The sequence below is a fragment of the Chrysemys picta genome, chromosome 7 (genome assembly GCF_011386835.1).
Source record: "Chrysemys picta bellii isolate R12L10 chromosome 7, ASM1138683v2, whole genome shotgun sequence".
Classification (NCBI taxonomy): Eukaryota; Metazoa; Chordata; order Testudines; family Emydidae; genus Chrysemys; species Chrysemys picta.
This window is the reverse complement of record NC_088797.1, coordinates 38,675,436-38,697,770: the sequence shown is the minus strand read 5'-3', so window position 1 is coordinate 38,697,770 and position 22,335 is coordinate 38,675,436. Positions and strand designations below refer to the sequence as shown.

General features: G+C 43.7%; 1 protein-coding gene across 3 annotated transcripts in view; it reads left to right on the top strand.

The window, feature by feature from the left end:
• The window catches only part of SYN2 (synapsin II), a 468,511-nt gene that overhangs the window by 266,050 nt on the left and 180,126 nt on the right, over window positions 1-22,335 (top strand). For all 3 annotated transcript variants that reach the window (XM_042849573.2, XM_005309068.5, XM_042849574.2), the window contains 3 exons: window positions 7,226-7,283; window positions 10,896-10,987; window positions 19,726-19,882. In XM_042849573.2, coding sequence (XP_042705507.2) covers window positions 7,226-7,283; window positions 10,896-10,987; window positions 19,726-19,882 — 307 coding nt within the window. The remainder of the gene's footprint in view (window positions 1-7,225; window positions 7,284-10,895; window positions 10,988-19,725; window positions 19,883-22,335) is intronic.

Genomic DNA, 22,335 nt, shown 5'->3' with positions numbered 1-22,335 from the left:
GTGACAGACCCAGACCAGTGGGGTACAGGAGTCTAGTAGAGGGCAAATATACTGGTCACTGGATGAGTAGTTTTCTGTTCCCTGAGTGACCACAGCAGGGGCTGCACTAGAATAATCAGGAACCTGCCAGAACCAGTTAAGGCAGGCAGCTAATTAGGACACCTGAAGCCAATTAAGAAGAAGCTTCTAGAATCAATTAAGGCAGGCTAATCAGGGCACCTGGGTTTTAAAAAAGAGCTCACCCCAGTTTGTGGTGGGAGTGTGAGGAGCTGGGAGCAAGAGGCACAAGGAGCTGAGAGTGAGAGGGTGTGCTGCTGGAGGACTGAGGAGCACAAGCGTTATCAGACACCAGGAGGAAGATCCTGTGGTGAGACTAAGGAAGGTGTTTGGAGGAGGCCATGGGGAAGTAGCCCAGGGAGTTGTAGCTGTCATGCAGCAGTTACAGGAGGCACTATAGACAGCTGCAGTCCACAGGGCCCTGGGCTAGAACCTGGAGTAGAGGGTGGGCCCGGGTTCCCCCCAAACCTCCCAATTGACATGGACTGTGGGTTCTCCCAGAGGGGAAGGTCTCTGGGCTGTTCCCCAACCCACATGGTGAATCTTTGAGGCAAGAAAATCCGCCAATAAGTACAGGACCCACCAAGATAGAGGAGGAATTTTGTCACACTGGTATCAGGAGTGGGATCTTGGGGTGCACAGCGCGGCGGAAGAAGGAGGGTGATTTAAACAAAAAGAAAAAAAAACAAAAAAAAGGGAGAGGGTTTATTTTTTTTCACCACAATGGATGACTTAGTGCGGGCACTGAAACAAGATACAGCAGCCCAGCGGGAGGCTACCCATGTCCACGCAGCCACCCAACAGGAGGCAGTGTGGCTGCAGCAAGAGACTAATCGCCTGCTGATGGACCAGGCTGCTCAAGACCGAGCTATGTTGCGGGAACTGGTAAACCAGGTAAAGTCCCTTACAGAGCTGAATCGCGGCCATGATGGGACGCGGCTCATACGGGCCAGCCATTGGCTGCAGAAAATGACACGGGAGGATGATGTAGAGGCATACCTTCTGGCCTTTGAGAGGACAGCCCTACGGGAAGCCTGGCCTCGAGATCAGTGGTCTGGCATCCTTGCCCCATTCCTGTGTGGGGAGGCCCAGAAGGCCTACCATGATCTGCCTGAAGAGGCTGCAGCCCCAGCTGAAAGCAGAGATCCTGGCCAGATCTGGAGTAACGACAGCAGTACGGGCCCAGCAGTATCACGGTTGGAGGTACCCGGAAGACAAAACCCCGCAGTCCCAATTGTATGACCTCATCCATCTCGCACAAAAGTGGTTGCAAACAGAGTCCTGGAGTCCAGAAGAGATACTAGCGGTTCTGGTCATCGACCGATACATGAGGGGACTACCACCAGACCTTCGTGCCTGGGTAAGCCAGAATGAACCCTCCACTATGATGAGGTTGTCGCCCTGGTAGAAAGGCGAAGGACAGTGAGGGAGCTGACCCGACCAGTTAAGGAAGAGGCAGAGGCACCCCAGGTTAAACTAGTAGCACCAAGCCCTAAAGTTCGGGTGACTGGGCCACCAGGAGGGCCCAGGTGGAAAAAGAGAGAGGCTGAAGACCCATTAGAGGCCACAAAGAGTCGGAGCACTGAGGGAGAAGAGGATCGTGATGTTAGACTGCCCAAACCAAGAGACCGGGGAACGCCTAGGGCTCCATACAGATGTTATGCCTGCGGGGAGTGGGGACACATAGCTGCACAGTGTCCCAATGCTGAGGAGTCTATGCAGTGTAACCTGGGGAACTGGGCAGATCCATGCTCCCTAATCCACCTTGTGGGGGTCTCACTAACCCCACATATGTATACCAGACCAGTGAAACTAAATGGGGTAGGGACCACGGCACTGGTTGATTCAGGGAGTGCTATCACGCTTATCTCAGGGAAGCTCGTGAAGCGTAGTCAGCTGCTGCAGGCTAAACGTACGGGAATAACATGTGTCCATGAGACAGTTAGTTACTACCCCACCATCCCAGTAAAAATCGAGATCCAAGAGAACACTACGGAAGTAGCAGCAGGTATAGTCCCTAAACTCCCATACCCGGTGCTCATAGGGAGGGACTTCCCAGGGTTTGGAAACTTACTCCCAGTAGGGGGATTGGAGAAAGATGGGGACCCTAAAATTGATGAGGCATCCACAGCAGACTGTCAACCCCCAAACTTCTCTGAAATATCCCCAGATTTGTTCTCCACTCCCAGACATGGTAGAAAGACAAAAAGGGAAAGAAGGGCAGCTAAGGCCTTGGGAACCCGAATACTGACCCAAAGCCAGAGGGTCACTCTTGTCGGTAGGCGGACCCACGCAGCTGAAAAGGAGGCCACGCAGGAGGGAGAAGCACCTGAGTCTGACCCCCACCCTAATGCTTCTGAACCAGTAGAGGCAACAGAGACTGGGCCCCTAGATCTTGGGCAGATTAGCCCCGGGAGAGGAAATTTTGGACGGGACCAGGCAGAAGACCCAAGGTATGACAACATTAGGAAGGAGGTGACTGAAATAGATGGGGTCCCCGTGGAAGGAAAAACCCAGGGACCAGGACCCTACTTCATAATTAAGAAGGATCTCTTATACCGGGTTGCACCAGTACAGGGGCAGAAGGTACAGCAGATCCTAGTACCTCAAAAACAACAGAACGCTGTATTAAGTCTTGCTCATAGTCATCTTTTGGGGGGGGGCATTTGGGGGTAGAGAAGACCCTGGCACGAGTCCTACGATGGTTCTTCTGGCCCGGAGTACATGAAGAAGTGCGGAGGTACTGTGCCTCCTGCCCGGAGTGTCAGCTGCACAGTCCCCGTCCCGACTTGAGGGCACCTTTAGCACCCCTTCCCATCATAGAGGTCCCTTTTGAGCGAATAGCCATGGACCTAGTGGGACCCCTGGAGAAGACGGCTTGGGGCCACCAATATATACGTGTTGTTTTGGACTATGCTACTCGCTACCCAGAAGCCGTTCCCCCTGCAGAACACGGCCTATAAAACTATAGCCAAAGAGCTGGTGGGGATCTTTGCCTGAATGGGGCTACCGAAGGAGATATTAACCGACCAAGGAACCCCATTTATGTCAAAGCTAATGAAGGACCTCTGTACGCTGCTCCATATACATACCCTGAGAACTTCGGTCTACCATCCACAGACTGATGGGTTGGTAGAAAGGTTTAACTGAACCCTCAAGGCTATGATAAGGAAGGTGGTAAATCGGAATGGGAAGGATTGGGACACCCTACTACCCTACCTTATGTTCGCTATCCGGGAGGTACCACAGGCCTCAACTGGGTTTTCCCCCTTCGAGTTATTATATGGGCGTCACCCCCGTGGCATACTAGATATTGCCAAAGAGATCTGGGAAGAGGAACCCAATGAGGGGAGAAATATAATCAAGCATGTAATGCAGATGCGAGACCGGATAGCCCGGGTTACCCCTATTGTACGGGAACATTTGGAGAAGGCACAGGAGGCCCAGCGAACCCATTACAATTGCCAGGCAAAAGTGCGACAGTTCCAACCAGGGGATCGGGTTATGGTGTTGGTACCCACGGCAGAAAGCAAGCTTCTGGCCCAATGGCAGGGGCCCTATGAGGTGGTTGAACCCGTGGGGGAAGTAACCTACAAGGTGCGGCAGCCAGGACGCAGAAAACAAGAACAGATTTATCACGTTAACCTTCTGAAACCCTGGCATGCACAAGAGGCATGCACAACGGTCCAAAAAGACCTAACCCAGGAAAACAAGCCTTCCAAACAGGTGAGAGTGTCTCCCGATTTAACACCAGACCAGAAGAATGAGGTGTCTGAGATGATCTTCCGGAACCAAGATGTGTTCTCGACAAAACCGGGTCGAACAACCGAGACATATCACCACATCGTAACGAACCCTGGGGCCAGAGTAACAATGAGGCCCTATTGGGTGCCAGCAGCAAAAAGGGAGGAAATAAAAGCAGAAGTAAAAAAAATGCTGGAGTTGGGGATCATCAAAGAATCCCACAGTCAGTGGTCCAGCCCAATAGGGCTGGTGCCCAAACCTGATGGCACCACAAGATCTTGCAATGACTTCCGGCGACTAAACGAAGTATCCCAGTTCGACGCGTACCCCATACCTCGCATAGATGAGGTAGTGGACCGTCTGGGTAATGCCCAGTACTTGACTACCCTAGACTTGACAAAGGGGTACTGGCAGATTCCCCTTGCGGAAGACGCAAAAGAAAAGACTGCGTTCTCTACACCAGAGGGTCTTTTTCGATATATTGTCCTCCCTTTTGGACTACATGGGGCCCCAGCTACATTCCAATGCCTCAGACAAGCTATTACGCCCGCATAACAGTTATGCTGCTGCCTACTTGGACGATGCGGTCATTCATACCCCAGACTGGGAAACCCACCTGGAGAAGGTGGAGGCAGTCCTTGATACCTTCAGGCGAGCTGGCCTTACAGCAAAGGCTTGGCTACATTGTGGGAAAAGGTCTGGTAAAACCCCAAGTGAACAAGTTAGAGGCCATCCAAAATTGGCCCCGATCAAGTCGCAAGAAACAAGTCCGGGCGTTCCTAGGTGTGGTGGGGTATTACCGACGATTTATCCCCCACTTTGCCACAAGGGCAAGGCCCTTGACAGACCTAGTGAAAGCCCGTGGACCTGATCTGGTGAGATGGTCTGACGCAGCAGAGGAAGCATTCACAGACCTATGGACTGCCCTCTGCAATAACCCTGTACTGATAGCCCCTGATTTCACCAAGGAGTTTATCCTGCAGACAGATGCATCGGAAGTAGGGTTGGGTGCCGTTCTATCACAGATGGTCGGGGAGGAGGAAGACCCAATTCTATACCTGAGTCGGAAACTCCTTCCAAGGGAACAAAAATATGCAGTTGTGGAGAGAGAATGCCTCACTGTAAAATGGGCCATGGAAACATTGGGCTACTACCTGCTCGGGCGCAGATTTGTCCTCGTGACCGACCATGCCCCTCTTCAATGGATGCAGCGGAACAAAAGGAGAACACAAGGGTGACCAGATGGTTCTTATCCCTCCAACCTTTCCAGTTCCGTGTGCAACACAGAGCAGGGAGCCGTCATGGCAACGCCGATGGTTTGTCCCATGTGCACTGTCTGGCGTCCCAAGCTGCCCGACCCCTTGGCGTTGAGCAGGGGGGAGGGATATGTGACAGACCCAGACCAGTGGGATACAGGAGTCTGGTAGAGGGCAAATATACTGGTCACTGGATGAGTAGTTTTCTGTTCCCTGAGTGACCAGAACAGGGGCTGCACTAGAGTAATCAGGAACCTGCTAGAACCAGTTAAGGCAGGCAGCTAATTAGGACACCTGGAGCCAATTAAGAAGAAGCTTCTAGAATCAATTAAGGCAGGCTAATCAGGGCACCTGGGTTTTAAAAAAGAGCTCACCCCAGTTTGTGGTTGGAGTGTGAGGAGCTGGGAGCAAGAGGCACAAGGAGCTGAGAGTGAGAGTGCGTGCTGCTGGAGGACTGAGGAGCACAAACGTTATCAGACACCAGGAGGAAGGTCCTGTGGTGAGACTAAGGAAGGTGTTTGGAGGAGGCCATGGGGAAGTAGCCCAGGGAGTTGTAGCTGTCATGCAGCAGTTACAGGAGGCACTATAGACAGCTGCAGTCCACAGGGCCCTGGGCTGGAACCCGGAGTAGAGGGCGGGCCCGGGTTCCCCCCAAACTTCCCAATTGACCTGGACTGTGGGTTCTCCCAGAGGGGAAGGTCTCTGGGCTGTTCCCCAACCCACATGGTGAATCTTTGAGGCAAGAAAATCCGCCAATAAGCGCAGGACCCACCAAGGTAGAGGAGGAACTTTGTCACACTATACAAAATCCATGTCTTAATTGTTTTTTCTCAGTAAGAAAGATTTTAGTGTAATAACTATTGTTGTGGCAGATGTCAGTTATACATTGTGTCCCAAGTTCTTTTTCTTATTGTGAAAGCAAGTTTTGACTCTTGGGAAGACATTCTGTGGTGGTGTGGCGGATTATGTAGTGGTTTTGTGCAGGGATAGCTTGAGGAGAGAGGGGACTGCTTGAGCAGCAGAAGAGTTTGATCTCTGTTTAGAGTCAATTCTTGAGGCAGAGTTGTTCCTTGAGAATCAGGTGTTGAACTGAGATGCCTATAAGAAGTCATTGCTATTTGACCATCTCATTTCAGGACTTGTATATATGTATAAATAAAGCAAATTACATTTGGAATATACCCAGACTCAGCCTTTCTGATTTCTCCTCCACTAGAAACTAACCTGCAAGGCCCTAGACAACTGCTCCCACTCAGCAGAGGAGCAACACTGGTGTCAAACAAGAGACTTATGTAGGAAGAAGGAGGAACAGTACTATAGTGTTGGTATATGCCTTTGGTTTTCTTACTTTAAGAGCTATGAAATGCTACTTGGAATCCAAGGCTTAAAATTTTTGAAATAAAATGAATACTTCGTAATAGAATGACTGTTTAGGATGCCAATTTGAAGTAAAATCCTCCTCCTAAAATGTCTGCTGAAAAAAACCCAAAGCTAAGTAATACAACAAATACAGAGGAACACATTGTCAAAATGTGTTGGTCCTGTTTTGTCTCTTGTGGAATATAAATATATTTGAGGTACGGTAGGTTGACATGATAGTGTTATAAATTGGTCACCCAGATATTCATTGAGTGCCGCATCTAGGGTCATCACTGAAAGTTCATTTAAAAGGCAGATGACAACTCTTTGACCTTTTGAGCAAGATTTTGCAGAGTTTGTCCTAGAATAGGTTTCTGAGTAAACTGAGAACATATAGATTGACATGATTCATTGTAGGGCCCTTGTTTGCATAAAAGTAAATGGGATTTTGCCACTGTTTTTAATGGAAGCAGGATCACATCTTGTCATAAGTAACCATTTTATTATAATATATATAGATTAAAGTGTGTTATAACAACAACATTTGTGATACCTCTTGTGGTGGAAGCATACTGATTTTTCTGAGTACCATAATTGGACCAAAAGAGGAAGAGATGGCTAGTTAGAGGATATGGGTATGTAAAATAGACCAACGTGTAATAATCAATTATGTGTATATATATTTATAATATACAGAAAATCATATGAAAACTAAACCTGGCTACTGATTATTGTTACATGTCCTTTCTCAAGTACACTAATGTGCATGTATTACTGTACATATCTTAGTGACATTTTTCTTTTTTCAGGGTCAAGTGCTTTCGTGGGAAAAAGGTCCATGGGGAGTATGATATCAAAGTTGAACAGGTAACTAAACTATTTACTCTAGATGTTATAAATATTTATTTATCATTTTCTATATAGTCCCTGGAAAATTCAGAGAGTGTAAGTGATGTTAAATAGCATGTGAATTTGCTAGCTCTTCTTTTTATGGAATTTCTTAAGCAATGCCAAAAGCTTTGTGAAAATTTTGCTACTGTGAAATTTTGTTGTGAGTTATGAATGTGGCAAAATCAAACATATTTAATTGGGAGGGGTACTTTTGAGGGGGGATCTTAAGTGCCCACCCCCATTAACTGTTTTTTCTAATGTGGTGGTGCCATGGCACATTATAGTCCAATGTCATGATTCTGGTCCCTTCACTGCTGTGCCTGATTATCCCAACCCTTGCTATGGCCCTGGGATGCAGCCTCAGGAGACTGCAATAAAAGTTTCAAGTATTCATTTTCATTTTAATGCAGCTCTTACTAGAGTATCCTCATAGCTTTGCATAGTGGTAAAAATATGAAATGATCAAAGGGGTTAGCTATGGACAACTGATTTCCCAAAGGATGAGTAGGACTGAATGTTGGCTTTTTCTGGTTCACTCTATTGCCTTCTTAAATTTAAAATGTATAGGTACCCCAATTGCAGTTTTAGCACTTCTAAAACATGGGATAAAGCCATATATATCTGGAGTGCCTTAGAAGATTTATACAGATTTCACTTGAATTGCATTTCTGAAAAGGGCAATAAACACGTTCTTTGGGTGCTTTCAGTGACTGTTTATAAAAGGGAATGTAGCCAGGAATATTTTCCGTATTTTTTTTTCACTTAAAAGGGATTGTTTTGTCTCTGGAATCTTTGAATAAGGCCCCGAGAGAACAAAACATCATGAGCCAGGTCCTCAGCTAATGTAAATCCAACGTAGCTCCACTGAATTGAATGTAACCACGTTGCTTTATGCCAGCTGAGAATCTGATCCACGTTTTTAACTCAGAAGCATGGAAAGTCTTGTGGAAATCGGCAGGAGTGTTGTTGGGGTTAGGGGAAAGGGAGGCGTATTATCTGGACCTAAAATATAGTTCAGACATAGATCCAATCCTGTAGTTCATGTCACACAAGCAGTACCCATGTGGAGTAGGGTTGCCAACTTTCTGATTGCAGAAAACCAAACATCCTTGCTCCCCTCCACCCCCCACTCCCTCCATTCCCCACTCCCTCCTTCACTTGCTCTCCCCCACCCTTGCTCACTTGCTCATTTTCACCGGACTGGGACAGGGGGTTGGGGTGTGGGAGAGGGTGAGGGTTCTGAATGGGAGTGCAGGCTCTGGGGTAGAGCTGGGGATGAGGTTTTGGGGTATATGAGGGGGCTCTGGGCTTGAGGGGTGAGGCTGCAGGATTCAAAGTGTGGGGGGGCTGCAGGCTGGGGCAGAGTGTTGGGGTGCGGGGGATGCAGGCTCTGGGTGGGGCCAGGATGAGGGGTTTGGAGTGCAGGAGGGGGCTCAGGGCTGGGGCAGAGATTGGGGTGCGGGAGGTTGGCAGGGGGTTGGCGGTGCCCGGCCAGTGGGAGCTGCGGAGCCAACGCTCTGGTTGGGGGGTAGTGTGCAGAGCCCCCTGGCTGCCCCTGCACCTAGGAGCCGTAGGGAGGACATGCTGCCGCTTCTGGGAGCCGCGCGGAGCCAGGGCAGGCAGGGAGCCTGTCTTAGCCCAGCTGCACTGCCAACCATACTTTTAACGGCCCAGTCAGCAGTGCTGACGGGAGCCGACAGGGTCCCTTTTCAACTGGGCGTTCCGGTCGAAAACTGGATTCCTGGCAACCCTAGTGTGGAGACGCATTGAAGTCATTTGGAGCACCACACGGACTCAAGGATTCTCTTGGCACAGAGTCTGTTGCAGAATCGAGATCTGCTTTTTGTGGATGGGACAGTGAAAGTTTGAGCAGTTTTTTTTATTTTTGTGGACCCTACTAATCCCATGGTAACAGAAGTTTCCGACTGTGCAATTAACCTGAGTCACTGACGCTATTTTAATATTTTATAGTTAGTAACTGCCAGCAGTGCATTATCAGCATGTTGGACTTCCTGAACATCATAATGCAGGTAGAGGGTTCAGACACTGAGCAAACAGCATATGTCCAGCAGAAATGCAAGACTTGGAAAGTACAAGAAAACTGCAGACTTCTCCCTACCTTGGCACTGGAGTACCCAAGTTCATGGAGCGCCCAGAGAAAATGTAGTCTAACAAAAAGGTAGATGGGGTACAGTCATCCATCCCCACCCTCACCGAGTCCTGAGCAGGGGGAATTCTCAGTGTCACATTTGCCTTACTACTTGCTGCATTTGTTACACACAGTTATACCCAGAAATTGGAGGGCATGTTGCACCTTACGGACAAGCTCCCATGAGATGAGAATCCCGCTCACCGTTGCTCTGATTATCAGAGCACTTTCCTGTACTGTGAAATCTTTTTCCTTCTTTCCAACATAGATGTCAAGAATTTGGCCCACTGTCCATTGGAGCGCTTAGGCCCATTCATTATATACAAAAATAAACCTGCAGCCTTTCTAGCACTTGTCAAATTTTTAATTCAGTGGCAAAACACATGATTAGGATACTGTGAGGAGGCAGGCCACTGGAATTGGTCTTTTTAACCTGATTAATGAATGGGAAAGATTGGAAGCCAATATCAAATTAAACATATTCTTAATTAATGTTGCTATAACAGCCTCAGTTCTTAGATGTATATTCATAACTTCTGACATTTCCATTGTACAGTGTGTATGTTATCAATTTCATTTAAAAACTATGTGCCAAGGGCTTCATCCAGCAAGGTCCAGAGCATTCTGGCCCCTCTCCATCAGAGCACTTAAGTGTGTGTTTAGATTCAGTGGGCTAGTCACATGCTTTGGGAGTCTATGTAGATGAAAGACTATACATAAATAAAAAACATCCTGTCCTTTTATTTCAAATAACTGAGGGATCACAGTGTCACTTTACTCACGAACAGCATGGAATTGAATTATTGTCCTTGTAAATGTCACATTTCTAGTGTGAGAAAATATCTCTCTAGCAGAAATTCTGCATTTGTGAATTTTGACTGTATAGTGCTGTGCGTAGGATACTTGATGTGGAACCTCTTTAGAAGAAAAATGAAATGCACATAATACAGAAAAAGTGTGTATATGTAGGGACATTGATACACATGCTGTAAGCAGGTGCTCTGTTTACGGATGGTATTTGCCTCTAATTCACAGTTTGGTAATATGGTTTCTGGAAAACATAGGCTATAACTTTAAGTAGTCTCTCTATTAATTTTCCACTGAAATGCCACACAGAGCAAAAATAAATATCAAACCTTTGATACAGAGATGAAGAAGGAAATATGCTCATCCTATGTATGAGCCCCAAATAGGCCCTTACTATGGATATATTCATGCTTTAGCCCATTTTTTCTTTTAGTATGTTAGAATTATGGCAAACTTGTGGTGATGTGTATGTGCCAGACTTTTTTAGGTGAAAAGTATTTGTTTTCAATACTAGTTATGTTTCAGGCACAACATTGGCAATTAAACGCTAATGTTTAAAATAAAGAGAAGGAAGTTAGTTAAAATGTGGGTGAAATAAAAGCAGGTTGACTTATCTGAGTCTTTTTTCATAGGCACAATTTTCAGAGATCAACTTGATAGCCCATGCTGATGGCAGTTATGCTGTAGACATCCAAGCATTCCGTAATGGCACCAAAGTTGTCAGGTAAGTTTAAAAAAACAAAACAAAGAAACAAAAGAACACCTGAATAAAGCATAAGAAGGTGTAATCCTTGAAGGAAAGAATTAACTGTAATTCCTTAGTAAAATGCTTGAGTAAGAGGAGATTCCTTTCTCCGTAGCTGTACTTGCCCACACATGGTACCCCTGCTACAAGGAATCCTGATTCATGAGAAATGTCTCAAATTCACTGGGGTCAACATCAAGAAAGAAAGCAACCTGGCAGTGTGACGAAATCTAGTTGTGACATCTGTGTGTGAGCAAGTATAACAGTGAGCTGACAAAGGATCGCTTCAGTAAATTATTACCATTTTTATGGGTGTGGCAACCTAATGGAATTGCCAGGATAGTGTAGAACTAGAACTACATAGCATTGAAAGCTTTAATTTGTTTTCAGTTTTCTTTAAACATTCCTTCTTGTCCCCATAGATCACTTATTAGATTTGTTGACACTATACTGCAGTGAATTCCACATGGGGCCCAGTGCTGGATCAGGACCTAAATGAAAATAGATCATCTATTGTAATATGTGCATGTCAGTGTACCTGTATAAATATTTTCTTTCTGTTTTGAAGATGATTGAAACATCACTGATCAGTCACAAGTACATTATACACAAGTATATTATTGTGAATTTTTCCCTGTGGAGTTTAAATAGTGTCATAAAGGAAAAAAGGTTTTCCATACTGAAATCTAGTATAAACTTCCAACTTACCCCTGGAGCAAGCTTTTTCAATTGGAAGCCTTTTGGGGCTGGGGCTGTGTCATCTTGTGTGTCTGAAAAGCTCTTATCCTGCCGCAGGAACTACTGCATTGAAAATATTAATGATTGTTTTACTATGTTTATCCTTTTTAATTTTATTAAAACATATAACTATGTTTCTACATACATCCTTTGTCATAAATAAGTGAAAAATAATGCAACTCCTGTGGCAGTCTTTTGGTTAACTATATCTCACCCTTTTTTGAAACTCCACTGTCTGAAGCCTATTAAATATTTGGACCAGTGTAGATCATTTAGAATTATAGAACCATAGGGTTAGAAGGGCCAGGGCCATCTAATCTAACCCTCTGCCAAAATGCAGGATTTGTTGTGTTTAAACCATCCAAGACAGATGGCTATCCAGTCTCTTTTTGAAAACCTCCAGTGAAGGAGCTTCCAAGACTTCCCTAGGCCGTCTGTTCTATTGTCCTACTGTGCTTACAGTTAGGAAGTTTTTTTCTGAGATTGAATCTAAAACTGCTATCCTGTAGTTTGAACCCACTGCTTCTTCTCCTGTCCTCTGTGTGTGGCAAGAGAGAATAATTTTTCTCCATCTTTTTTATAGCAGCCTATAGGAATGCAAAGGTACACTGAAGAGTGTTCTTTAAATGTTCAGCTGACAAGAAACCTCGTTTAAGCCACTTTTTAGTGTATGGGTCAGATAACAGGATGTGCACCATATACCTTTTTTTGCCTAAGTCAACCTCTTAGAAGATAGACACAGGAAGAGCTCCACTTTCAGGGTGAAACAGTGGCCCATTGAAGTCAATGGCAAAAATTCCCATTGACTTCAATGGAGCGAGGATTTAACTTGTAATACATGCAATGAGATTTAATAGCAGTTTTTGATTTCTGAATATTCAGGTGAGAAAACTTGTTTCGGTAGTGCTTGCTAGTGTGGTTCAAAGGGAACTTTTAGCACAGCTTTGCAGAGCAAAATGTCACTTTCTGGACAAAATCATACATTTTTATGTATTTTCCCAAGAGAGAAACTTTCCATTTTGTAGGGTTTACCAGGAAGATTTTTTTAAACGTGCAAAAGCTGCCTTTTGTTTTCACAAAAAAAGGGGGAAAATTCTGGAAAAAATGGAAAAACATTTGTCACAAAACATTGAGATTTTGGGGTTTGGGAAGGTTTGTGCCAGTGGTGAGCATTGTGCACACACTTCTATATGTGTATACAGTCATGTGTAGACTTTCTGTCCAGTATCAATTACAGGACTGTAACTCACTCTCTTCATTCTTATCAGAATGTACAAACATCTTGCATTCCTTCCTCTAAATCTCATGCACCAAAGTCTTCAACTGAGAGGATGTGGGGTGGAGGGGAAACTTAGGTCAGTTCCATCTTGGATCAATTCAGAGAGCTTACATTTTAAAGGGGGCACTTCCTAGTTTTTTCCTTTGTCTAAGTGCACAGTACACTCTGAGATGATGTGTAATCCCTCAATGATTTTCCCCTTTTTGTAAGATAAAGGTGTAGTCTCTCCCTTGCCCTGGCTGCTCTGCAAAAATAAAGGAGGAGGATCATTAATCCTTCAAGTGTTTTTACCCATACTGTGCCAGTAAATTGAATTTCCTTACACGACACACACTTCAGTGCACTTGACATTCCCCACTGAAACCTATATCACACGTTCTCAGAACTACCCTGTAAATACCCTAAGGATAACTTGATAAAAAGCAAGCATTAATTTACCAGTTTGTAGTCCAGTCTACAATGCCATTTCATCTAACTACTAATCTTTGTAATATTGCTCAAGACAAATTATGCCGTATACTTGGAAAACAGTGCAAATGTCCAGCTGCTTTCAGGCTAGGAATATCGAATCTTCTTAAGAGATTTGAATGTGCAGTTGCCATTGATTTTTAGCAGGAATCAGGGGTTCAAATCCTTTAAATAGTTTTGAAAAATGAAGCCCTAGGATATTGCCTGCATTTATTATGGGCATGCTTTTGTAGCATAAAAAAATGTAATTGTAGCTGAGTACTTGATTTACTGTCAGCTTCATATAACTTTTTTTCCTTTTTCTGATTGTAAAGCTAATAAACACCATCCAATTCAGAGAATACTTTGATGCCCCACAACTCTCTGCACCCTGTTCCCTGGTATTATTATACTGCTCACCATAGATTAATTGCTTCAAACTAGTCACTGATTTTTCTAGACATGAAATTTAGTGTGGTTGGGAATCTGTCGCTAGCCTGTCACAGGAACTTATTCTAAGGAATATTATGATTCTAAACTGAATATTATGATTCTAAGTCTTCTGCTTCCCTTCACCTCCAGCATTGCCAGTATCTAAATTTCAAAGTTTCAGTTGCTTAATTTACTAAAGCATAGTGATGAGTGGAAGATTTTGTTGGGTTTAGTTTTGGATAAACATCCAGAAACTCAGATGCTTACCTGAACCATCAGAACTAGGAGCAGGCTAGGGATGTAAATATCGTTTAAAAAGTTAACTGCTTAAACAGTTATAAATATTTCATTTAAATGGTTAACCAATTAAAAGGCTGGCCGGAGTGGCTGGGGCTGGGGCCAATCCAGCCAGTGCGCCTGGGGCTGGGGCCAATCCGGCAAGGGCCGGTGAGGCTGGGGCTGGGGCTGATCCAGCAGGGGCCGGCGCGGCTAGGGCTTATCCGGCTGGGACCAATCCGGCAGGGGTCGGTGCAGCTGGGGCTGATCCAGCAGGGGCCAGTGCTGGTGTGGCTGGGGCCACTGGGGTCGGCAGGCTGGCTGGCGGTTAACAGTTAAGGCGGGTTAACTGGTAAGAGTAATGCTTATTGGTTAACGTTTTACATCCCTAGAGCAGACCCAAACCAAAGCCAATGGACCTGAATACTTTGGGGTGTATGAAATCAGAATCCCCATCAATATCTGAATTATGCTAATAGACCTTATGCTGATAATGGACCAGGCCAAAACCCAGATTGAGATATCACCAATCCAGGGCCAGCCCACAACATTTTGGCACCTGAGGCGGGGAGCTCAAATGATGCCCTCATACCCCCTCGCTTGGGCCAAAACTTTGAAAGGTCTCAATTCTGCCTTCTTCCTGTTCTACTCCTCTCATGGTACAGCTCCGCTACCTACCCCAATAAAGGAGAACTAACAACTTAAAATGCCTTGTTCAAAAATTTTAAGTAACACTTAACTTTCAACCGCAAATGTAACTTTTCTTGTCTGCATAGTAAACACTGGCATTTTTATCTGTTTGAATAATCAAAGTGGTGCTTTCCATGCCTTCTTGGTTGCAAAGATTTGAACAGCTTCCTGCTGAAGGTCCACAGTCTGGGCCAGCTCATGCTCTATTGAGATGTTGCAAGGCCGACCAGCCTTTCCTATGTCATTGTGGAGCGTAGATGTGTTTTTATTAACTTCAGCTTGGAGAAGTTGCGTTCTCCACTGGCAACTGTACAGGAAGTGTTAGAAGTATGCACAGAGCAACAAAAGCGTTTGGAAAGAGGGTGATCATCTTATTTGTGCACATATATTCCAGAACAGCCTTTGGAGTTGATCCTGCTGAAATGTATCTTGAAAGGCTTTCAGTTTATCACCTAAATCACTCGCATCAATATTGCGCATGTCATCATGTGTCAACACTGTCTCTAGTGCCCTGCATTGCTGGTGTAGGTCTTCTTCAGGTATAGCGAGGAGTTTTGGAATATTATACAACATCCCAAATATACTGCTGTGTTCCTTGAGCTGCATGAAACATTCTTCAACTGATTGTATTGCACAATCTAGCACCTGGTTAAAGAATTCAACTTGTTGTTTGGGGTTTCTTATGGGATTATCCCGTGCCTCGTAATCAAAATGTCGTCTTCTTCGGTGACTCCTGTATTCTTGAGTGGGTGGGAAAATAGCGTCAGTGTGAAGTTCCTCTGCCAACTTCTGTGCACTCTTCAGAACGTTTTGAAATCCCTCATCTGACCGGTAAGACCGTAGGTATGACTTTGTTTTGTCCAGTTGTTCCATTGCTCCAGATATATCAAGGTCAACACCTTGGAGTCTCTTGCGTACAACATTTATTTCAAACAGTATGTCATGCCACAACACTAAGCCACACAGAAATTTGAAGTTATGTATGTTTCTGGTGATTCCATTTCCCTCTGCCACTGTTCTCCCACAAACAGTTCCTGTCATAGCATTATCCTCCATAATGGCAAGTATAGCATCATCTACCTTCCCAATTTGGTGTTTGATAGACTTTATCGCCTCCACTCGACTTTCTCATCGTGTGACACTCAGTGGTTTCAGTGTCAGAGAGGATGTTCCCAGATGTTGCTTCAAAATTTGCCATCAATGAGTTGATGCAGAGAAAAATACATAGATGCTTTGAATTACATTTAAAAATTCAGCAGCCTCACTAGAAGCTGATGCTGCATCACTGACTACCTAGTTCAATGAATGAGAACTGCATGGGAGAAAAAAAAACTCAAGTGTTTAACTCTTGGATCCGTGTCTGCACTCCTCTGTTCTTTCCTCTCATGTGGGTACCATTATCGTAGCCCTGACCTCTCATGTCAGCTATCGCAATTCCCATATCTTACAGCTTTTTAAGAAGCACATTTGTCATACCATCTCCTGTAGTATCATCAATGTCAATAAATTCTAGAAAATGCTCTCTGACAGTCACCATTGCAGGGACATTTTCACTAGGTTCTGTAGTTGTTACAAAACGCACCATTAAAGTCATTTGTTCCATATGGCTGATGTCAGGTGTGCAGACCAGAATAATAGAGTAATATCTTGCTGACTTCAGATCTGCCACAATCTTCTGTTTGACTTTTGTTGCCAGTAACTGTATGATCTCATTTTGAATTGTTTTTCCAAGGTAGTGGTATGTGTACATTTCTTGGGTGGTGACTCTTCTTAGATGCTCCTGGAGTACAGCATCGAACTCAGCCATTAGCTCCACAATTTTAAGGAAGTTTCCATTGTTTGGCACATATAGCTGATCTGAAGTGCCACGCAGTGCTAGGTTTTGGGTAGCAAGCATTCTCACAATGGCAAGGAGCCCTTTCAGAACATTTTGCCAGTAAAGAGACTGTGATGCAATCTTCTCTTGATGCTGATCATCTATGGTGGCCTTTAACCTTAGTCTCCTCTCAAGCTCTTTCCACCTATGGAATGCTCTCTGGTGATTTGCTGCCTTCTCATGGCATGCCAGATTTCTAGCCAGATTTTTCCAGCCCTTTGTTCCTGTAGAACCCAATGTGGCTGGAACATTAGATTGGAAGACTTTGCAACAAAAACAGTATGCAGCATTCTGGGTTTTTGAATACATAAGCCATAGCCTCTCCACTTTGTCACCATTGGGGATTTCACGCCAGTAATGCGTTGGATGGAAACTTCTATTTTCATTGCCCTTTGGGGAACATGAAGTTTTTCACTCGCTGTGGCCTGTGCAGTATAAGGAAGTCCCTCAGGCTACTTTTCAAGTGGGTCCACAGTCCTGGATCATCTAGACTTAAGGAACTAAACTCAGCAGCAGCTGTTTCTTGCGCCTCCACCACACTCTTCTCTGATCTACAGTTTTCTTCAGGAATGTGCATGGTTACATCCATTTGAGATGGAGATATGGATGCTGCAGTAGCTGCCAGGTCACCTGTACTCTGACTAACTGGAAGATCAGGCATCTCCTCACCACTCACATCCTCACTGGGGCCGGAAGGCTCACTGTGAACATTTGTGTCTCTGTATCTCAGGAGAGCTCCTTCCTGCTTAGATAGAAAAGCTTCCTTTGCTTGCTTGCTTTTTCTGAATGCTGCCCCAGAGGGGCGTTTTCTTCTTTCACTCATGACTGCTGTTCTGTGCCAGCTATAGTGGCTCTCAACACTCAGTTGAAGGGGACGAATAATCAGGCTGGTAGCAGGGCCTGAGTGAGGGAAGATATCAGCGTCTTAAGGGCCTAACTGGCTCCAACTACTTCAGTTGACTGCCTGTTCTCCTCAAGTGGGTTCAGGGAAGCAGCAGGAAACAGGAAGCTCCTTGAGAAGCTGGTGTTAATCAGTCCAGGCTCCTGGGGGTGCTAGAGACGTACATAAGAGGCTCGTCCTCCTCTCTCTCTCTCCCTGCAGGTCCTGCTGCTTTCTCTTATTCCCTTTCACCTTTTCTCCTGCATGCCTGTTATGTCTTTTGTGCTCTCCTTCCTCCAGCACAGCACTCCACCATCTCTGTGCATCTAGAGCAGAGAGAATACATATGCACCAGCAGCAGACACAATTTTCTACACTCTGGGTCCTAGTGGCGCCTCCCCACCGTCTGGCATCTGAGGCAGCCACCTCAGTTCGCCTCATGGTCAGGCCAGCCCTGCACCAATCTCTAAAAGACCTGGTTCCAGATTCCACCATTGCAGCTTCCAGCCATCTCTAATCCAAACCTTTTGAATTCTTCCTCAAAATCAGGCTGAAAATTTGCTGAGAATAGACCAGTTTAGTTCTGTTTCCATCGCCAGCTGGAAATCACATATGAGCAGGCAGCCTCACGGTGTTTCGTTACTTCTTGTCCTAGCTGGGAAATGGAAGTGGAGAGACCTCACTGGGATATTTCCAAATCTGACAGGTTTGGTTCTAGTCTGGTTCTTAACATCTAGTTTTTGTTTTTATTTTTGCCCACTTCTCCTAAAGGCTTAGTTTTCAGTAAATTATGCTCCAACAGTGTCTAACTGCACATGCTGTGCTTCCCTGAATTGTATATTCTTCTCAGTCTTTTTTTTTTCATGGAAACTATTAAAAGGGGAGGGCGGCACTTGATTATTTTCATGACATGGCAAAGCTGTCTATAGTCTCCTGTTCACCGGAGTCAATGTAAGGGATAATGCAAAGGGACTTCTGGGAGCAAAGGGATGGCTGCATTGTATGAAGTGTCATCTGGGAACATTGTTCCTCACTGCTCCACTCTCTGGAGTTGTGAGGAGCCCATAACACCTGACTGGAGAGCCAGGTCTATTCCTGACCTTGGAGCTCTGCCTCCTGCTCTACATGTATCACAGGAGCAGAATTCTTGCTCAGGTGTTCCTCGGGCTGTACAAGGAGCACCTAAGGCAAGCACTTGGCTCCCGCTCACATGCTGAGGGGGAGTGCTAATCTGATCTGTGCAGCATGGCTTCAGGCGCATGGAGAGAAGATCTTTCAGCACTCCATTGAAGCCCTTCCCAGAGGGACAGAACCAACTCTGATCTCATTTACACTGCTTAGTGTTGAAGTCAGCGGAGTTACTTTGGGGTTACATCTGTTTAAATGAGAACAGAATCTGACACACTGTATTTAATCTGCTTTGGAATTTAATGACTCTTTCTCAGCCTAAAGGATGCAGGGGTAAGAAAGAAACCTTTAGTTATGATAAAACTAAGTTTGTGTGGTCAGACTTGTTTTCCAAATTATAAAAATATTTTCTGGCATCATTTACCAGTTTTTCGTGGTGTTAAGTTCTTCCTGTTAGGATATTTGACAAACATTAGTTGTTTTATTTAAAGCTATTTCAATATTTGGACAGGCTTACATTTAATGTTGCCCAAACTTCCTGCTTTTTAAAGACAGCTGATTCATGATAAATTAGGCCCCCATTGTACTAAATGGACTTATCATTAGCAATTAAGTTCAGTTAAAAGGAATAAAGCAAACACATTAAAGTATCTAATTCTCCTCGACTAAAGTGGCAGTGATTTATATAAAATACACCTTGAAATTATTTAGCAATACAGCCCACATGTTTTCAAAGTTAAACATTAGGACATTGGTTAGGAATTTTATGAGGGGAAAAAAGCTGTGAATTACTTTAACTTTTAAAGTTTTTATAAAACAATGCATCTCTGAGATACAAAGGGTAAAAAACTGAAGCTAGAATACTGCAAATACAACATGTGTATATATAATGCACGTGGTATATAGGATATCATATATCAGAGTGAAGTGTTTGATCATTGTCTAATAGGTGTATATCCTTTTCTCTTTAGATCATTCAGACCTGATTTTGTCCTTGTTCGACAACATTCGTTCAGTATGGCTGAGAACGAAGACTTCCGTAACTTAATCATTGGAATGCATTATGCTGGTATTCCCAGTGTCAACTCCCTAGAGTCAATCTATAATTTTTGCGACAAACCTTGGGTGGTAAGTGATACGTTCATTATAAAGCTTTGAATGTAGATTCCTGGTGCAAAAAATTAAGTGGTTATTTTCTTTTGAGTTCCTATTTGTAGTAATTTAAATTCCAAGCCATCGAGTCACTCCTCAGAGTGGCTGACCTGCAATGAAAAGGGTAGAAAGCAAACAAGCTGCATTTCTATGTCACATTATGAATGAGCCAGCATAGGAGGAGTAAAGACTGAGAACATATTCAAAATAATGAAATAAAGGTGAGGAAACTGGCTGAAAGCCCACATGCTGCTAACATCCTCCCTCAATTGAGGAGGATGTGTTTATTCACAGCTTCTTCTGGGAAAAGTGAGTTAAGAATTTGTTTCATACTTGTGGCATTTAACATAATCTAAGCTAACTTCATAACCATTGTTTTCTTTCTACTTGTGAATGATTTTTAGGCAGTGCTCTAGCAAGGAAATATGAAGCTATTAGCTTCCTTGTTTTGAAAGCTCTTTTCATAATCTTGTACTAACGAAGAGTCAGATTTTGCCCTCGGTTACACCTAGGGCAATTGCTGGGGCCACTTATGTTTTGGTAGTTCTCGTATACAACCAGATCTGTCCAGACTTACACTTAGGCAGGCCTGTCAGATCCTCAAAGGTTCTGTTTAAGTTTGCTTTATAAACACAGAGGGGATAGAACAGAACATGGTTCTCTTTTTGGTGCACCACAGTCAGAGGAGAGCCTACAGAGCTATGTGTTAGGCAGTAATATTGACTTAAAATATATTGTTGTAAAAGGCTCATTTGAGATTGAAGCATAAAAAGATTATGGATGGTGAAATTACTTTCCTTTTCATAGTAGAGTCAATGGCCCAATAGCTAATAAAACTTCCAAGACTACTGTGGGTTATAAATAAGAAGTGATTCACAGGTTTTTCCTCTGAAATATGAGGAGGAAACATACACCTGACAACATATTTTTTCCATTGAGGAAAAGTTTTACTCTAGTCCTCTTAACTGCCCTCAATATTTTTATTTTTAACATTTTCTAAGAAAGGCCCTCCAAAGAAAAACGACCAGCCATTACTGTACACAGCACATAGCTAATTTTATAACCTTTTATGTTGTGATAAACTAAAGCAGATGCCCCATAATTGAGAGGTTATTTACATTGCTGCACATGTTATTTTAATGCATCTGTTGTTTTCTGCTCTGTGTGGCATTTCTTAATGCTTTGATTCATCTTATGCAATAAAGCTGGACAATGAGGCAAAATCAGTGGCATTTATGTGCAATAATGGTGTAATAAAATGTTAATGAATAAAAGCTCATTGTAATCTCCTCCTAGTGCTGTTAGAACTACGAGTGGTTTGAAATATTTAGATATGCACTGAGCTTGGCAAGCCAGGAGAACGCTTTTGTAAGCACAGTGTGCTGGACTTTCAGATGACTGTGTTCTTCCTCCCAGCAAAAGGGAAAGATTTCTGTTGCTCATAGCTGATCTTGTCACATGTAAAGAATCAGCAGGGAGCTTTTGCTCATATGAGTCTGATCATGTCCATAACAGTCAGGAATTATTTGCACCTTTATTCTAGTAAATTCCAAATACTATGTTAAAACAAATGTAAGGTTGCACATTTGAAACTAAAAGATCTCAGTCATGTTGCATATGCAGCTTGTTTAATAGTGTGCCTATTACAAGACAAATAATAAAGCTACAGAAACTATGACATATTTAGTCTGAGTCACTTCATGCATTTGATATACAGAGTTTCCAAACATTGTTATAAAATTGAGGTAGTGACACAATAGGTAATAATGAGATGGCACTTCTCTTCTAAATCCCATTGTTGATGCTCAAAAAATTACCCTTTTGGCTGAAGTTTCCCATAACAGTCTCAGCCCAGAAATAAATACTTTTAGAAAAATGACATTAAAATATTTTTCAGCTGATTTTTTACTTTTATTTGAACGTGGAGGAGAATTTTTTTTCCTTTCTAAATGCTGATAACCAAAAGATGTCTATGTTTTAAATTTTGAAACCTGGTCTGTACATAGCCCACAGTAATGCCTTTTGACATTTCTCAGAGATTACCATTTAGAAATAAGTAAGTTAATGATATTTGAAAATGTCAGACTGGTCACGTATATTCATCTAATTTCCTTATCTTCTTAATCATCAACTATAGGCTGCTGCTGAAAAGCTGTTTTCACTAAAATGCATGACTGAGGGGATGATTTGAACCTATAGACATTTCTATATATGTAGTTTATATGCTATTTAAAAAGTGTGGACGGTTTATATGAACATAGCTCAGTGCCCTTGTCCTGCATCTGTTACCCTCCTTAACGTCCTCTCAGTTCCTTATGTAGATGATATTCTATATCTATGCCCATATGCATTACAGTGCACCTGCAGAATCACTTCTATGAGCAGAAGACTAATATGAGCTGTTAAAAATTTTAGAAATGCTTTCACTT